At 67.5% G+C, this 3,006-nt stretch overlaps 1 protein-coding gene across 1 annotated transcript; it reads left to right on the top strand.

The window, feature by feature from the left end:
- The first annotated feature begins 225 nt into the window (after positions 1-225).
- On the top strand, positions 226-3,006 carry MFSD5 (major facilitator superfamily domain containing 5). The gene is given in 4 exon segments (XM_084307238.1): positions 226-385; positions 926-1,471; positions 1,474-2,069; positions 2,551-3,006. Coding segments are annotated over 3 exon segments (1,383 nt in total). The 5' UTR covers positions 226-385; positions 926-936; the 3' UTR covers positions 2,803-3,006.

Genomic DNA, 3,006 nt, shown 5'->3' on the forward strand with positions numbered 1-3,006 from the left:
CCAGGTGGGGGGGCAGTTACACCAGGTGGGGGGGCAGTTACACCAGGTGGGGGGGCAGTTACACCAGGAGGGGGCAGTTACACCAGGTGGGGGGGCAGTTACACCAGGCCCAGGAGGGGCGGGCGGTGCCGAGCGACCCCGAGTGGAGCCGAACGGAGCCGAGCGCCTCCGACAGTCCCCGAGCGCTGCCACGTGATCTCTTCCCACGTGACCTGGCGGACACGTGGTGCGCGCGGCGAGGGGCTCGCCCCCTTCCTTGAGCCCGCGCATGCGCATGGCCACCCAGCATCACCCAGTGCGGGCGGGGCGGGAGCGGGGCCCTGGTCATGTGACGCGCGCCAAGATGGCGGCGCCCACGGAGGCGGCCGGCGCCAAGCGGTAGCGGGTGCGTGAGAGGCGCCGGGTGCGCGGCTGCTCTCCCCGCGCTGAGGGGCTAGGTGGGGGGGGCCCTGGGGTACTTTAGGAGGGTTGCGGGGTGGCTGGGGGGGTTAAGGGCTCTGGGGGGGACCTGGGGGGCCTTGGGGGGGCCTGGGGAGCCTTGGGGTGGCTCTGTGGGGCGGGGTCAATGGGAGGCTGTGTATGAGGGGGCCGGGGGGGTGCATGGGGTGGGAAGGCGGGGCCGGGGAGGGGCATGGAGGGGGGTGAACGGTGTGGGGAGGGCCTTTGGGGTGGGGGGGGGTGGGGGGGCAGCAGGGGCGTGCATAGGGAGGGGGGCTTGGGGGAGGGTCCATAGGGCGGGGAGGGGGCAGCGGGGGGTGCGGGACTCAGTCCCGCAGCCACCCAGGGGTGCGGAGGGCGGGGGGGGGGCACCGTGTGCCCAGGCCGGGGCCTCCTCCCACGGCCCCCCAGGCCCCTGCCCGTCCCGGGGGGGTTCCCCATCACCCACCTTGCCCTCCCAACTTTGTTCTCCCCCCACACCCTGCAGCCTCCCCAGGGATGCCCGCGGGGCCGGGCGCGCCATGCTGCTCGCCGCCTACGCCGCCCTCGCCCTGCTGCTGGTGGTGGCGCTGGGGCTGGAGCTGGCTGCCCGCCGCTCACACCCCCCCACCGCTGCCGCCCCCCCCCGGCGCCAACCCGGCTTTCGCCCGCTTCCAGCGGGGTTTCCTGCGCGGCTACCTGCCCGCACTGGCTGCCGACTGGCTGCAGGGGCCGTACCTGTACAAGCTGTACCAGCACTACGGCTTCGTGGAGACGCAGATTGCCGTGCTGTACGTCTGCGGCTTTGCCTCCAGCGTCCTCTTTGGGCCCGTGGCCGCCTCGCTGGTGGACGCGCTGGGCCGCCGGGCGTCGTGCGTGCTCTTCTCGCTGACCTACTCGGCCTGCTGCCTCACCAAGCTGTCCCACGACTACCTGGTGCTGGCGGTGGGCAGGGTGCTGGGCGGGCTGTCCACGGCGCTGCTCTTCTGCGCCTTCGAGGCCTGGTATGTCCACGAGCATGTGGAGCACCACGACTTCCCGGCGGAGTGGGTGCCGCCACCTTCTCACAGGCAGCCTTCTGGAACCACGTGCTGGCCGTGGGGGCCGGGGTGGTGGCCAACGCTGCTGCCGAGTGGCTGGGGCTGGGCCCGGTGGCACCCTTCATGGCGTCCATCCCGCTGCTGATGCTGGCGGGCGCCGTGGCCTTGAAGGACTGGGACGAGAACTACGGCAAGAAGCGGGCACTCGCCAAGAGCTGCACCGACGGCCTGCGGCGCCTGTTGGCGGACCGGCGTGTGCTGCTGCTAGGCACCGTCCAGGCGCTCTTCGAGAGCGTCATCTACATCTTCGTCTTCCTCTGGACGCCCGTGCTGGACCCCCACGGGCCGCCGCTGGGCATCGTCTTCTCCAGCTTCATGGCGGCCAGCATGGTGGGCACCTCGCTGTACCGCCTGGCCGTGTCCCCGAGGTACCGCCTGCAGCCCGTCCACGTGCTCTCGCTCTCCGTCCTCGTGGGCTTCTTCTCCCTCTTCATGCTCGCCTTCTCCACCAACCCCAGCCAGGAGAGCCCAGCCGAGTCCTTCGTGGCCTTCCTGCTCCTCGAGCTCTCCTGTGGGCTCTACTTCCCCGCCATGGGCTTCCTGCGGCGCAAGGTGTGAGAAAAATCTCAAATCATTTTCTTCAGACAGGCTCTTCTGTGCAGCTATTTTATTTGCGCTTGCAGCGGTGGCTGTCCTGCCAATTAGGAGTGCATTTTAGTTAACAAAGCCTAACCTTTTATTCCCTATTCCCTGACACCCAATTACCTCCCCTGTTTCCTCGTGGCTGAGTACTGCAGGTTCACAAGCTGCTCGACGCTCCTCTATACCATACATGTACCATTTTTCTTGTTTTCAACCCTTGAATTTCTCCTTTCTTACGTTTTGAGAACTTGGGATCTTTGTTTCACTGTTCCCATGCTGCTCATCCTGTTTGTCTCAAGCTTCCACCTTATTTTGGAACAGCGAGGCCTCCCACTGTCCACTTATCTGCTTTGTGCTTCTCCGCTTCTCCATGTTATGACTCCACGACCCCCCTGGGGCACACATAAGGAATTCTCTACTGAAAAAAAACATGGCTTTGTTTCTCACAAAGGCGATCCCGGAGAAGGACCGGCCGGGGGTGACGAACTGGTGCCGTGTCCCGCTCAACCTGCTGGCCTGTCTGGGGCTGCTGCTTCTGCACGGCGCCGACCACGGGCCCGGCACCCGCAGCATCTTCTCCGCCTGCTGCGGCCTCATGCTGCTGGCGCTGCTCGCCGTCGTCGGCCTCTTCTCTGTCGTCCGCCATGACGCCGAGCTCCGGCTGCCGCTCCCCCAGGGCCAGCCCGACGCCCCCGAGCTGTGATGCGGGAGGGGGTCCCGGGGGTGCTGCGGTGGCCGAGGGGGAAAGCCCCCCCGGCTGGTGACCCCTGCGGTGCCCCCACCCTGGCGTCCTGCCGGGGACGGCACTGGAAGCACACAGGGACGGAGTGCCGCAGGGTGAGGGCCCCCTCCGCACCCCCTCGCCCCTCAGCTTCCCTTTTTTTTCAGGAAAATAAAGCGTTTCTGC

The sequence above is a fragment of the Netta rufina genome (assembly GCF_964035555.1).
Source record: "Netta rufina genome assembly, contig: SCAFFOLD_138, whole genome shotgun sequence".
NCBI classification, from domain to species: Eukaryota; Metazoa; Chordata; class Aves; order Anseriformes; family Anatidae; genus Netta; species Netta rufina.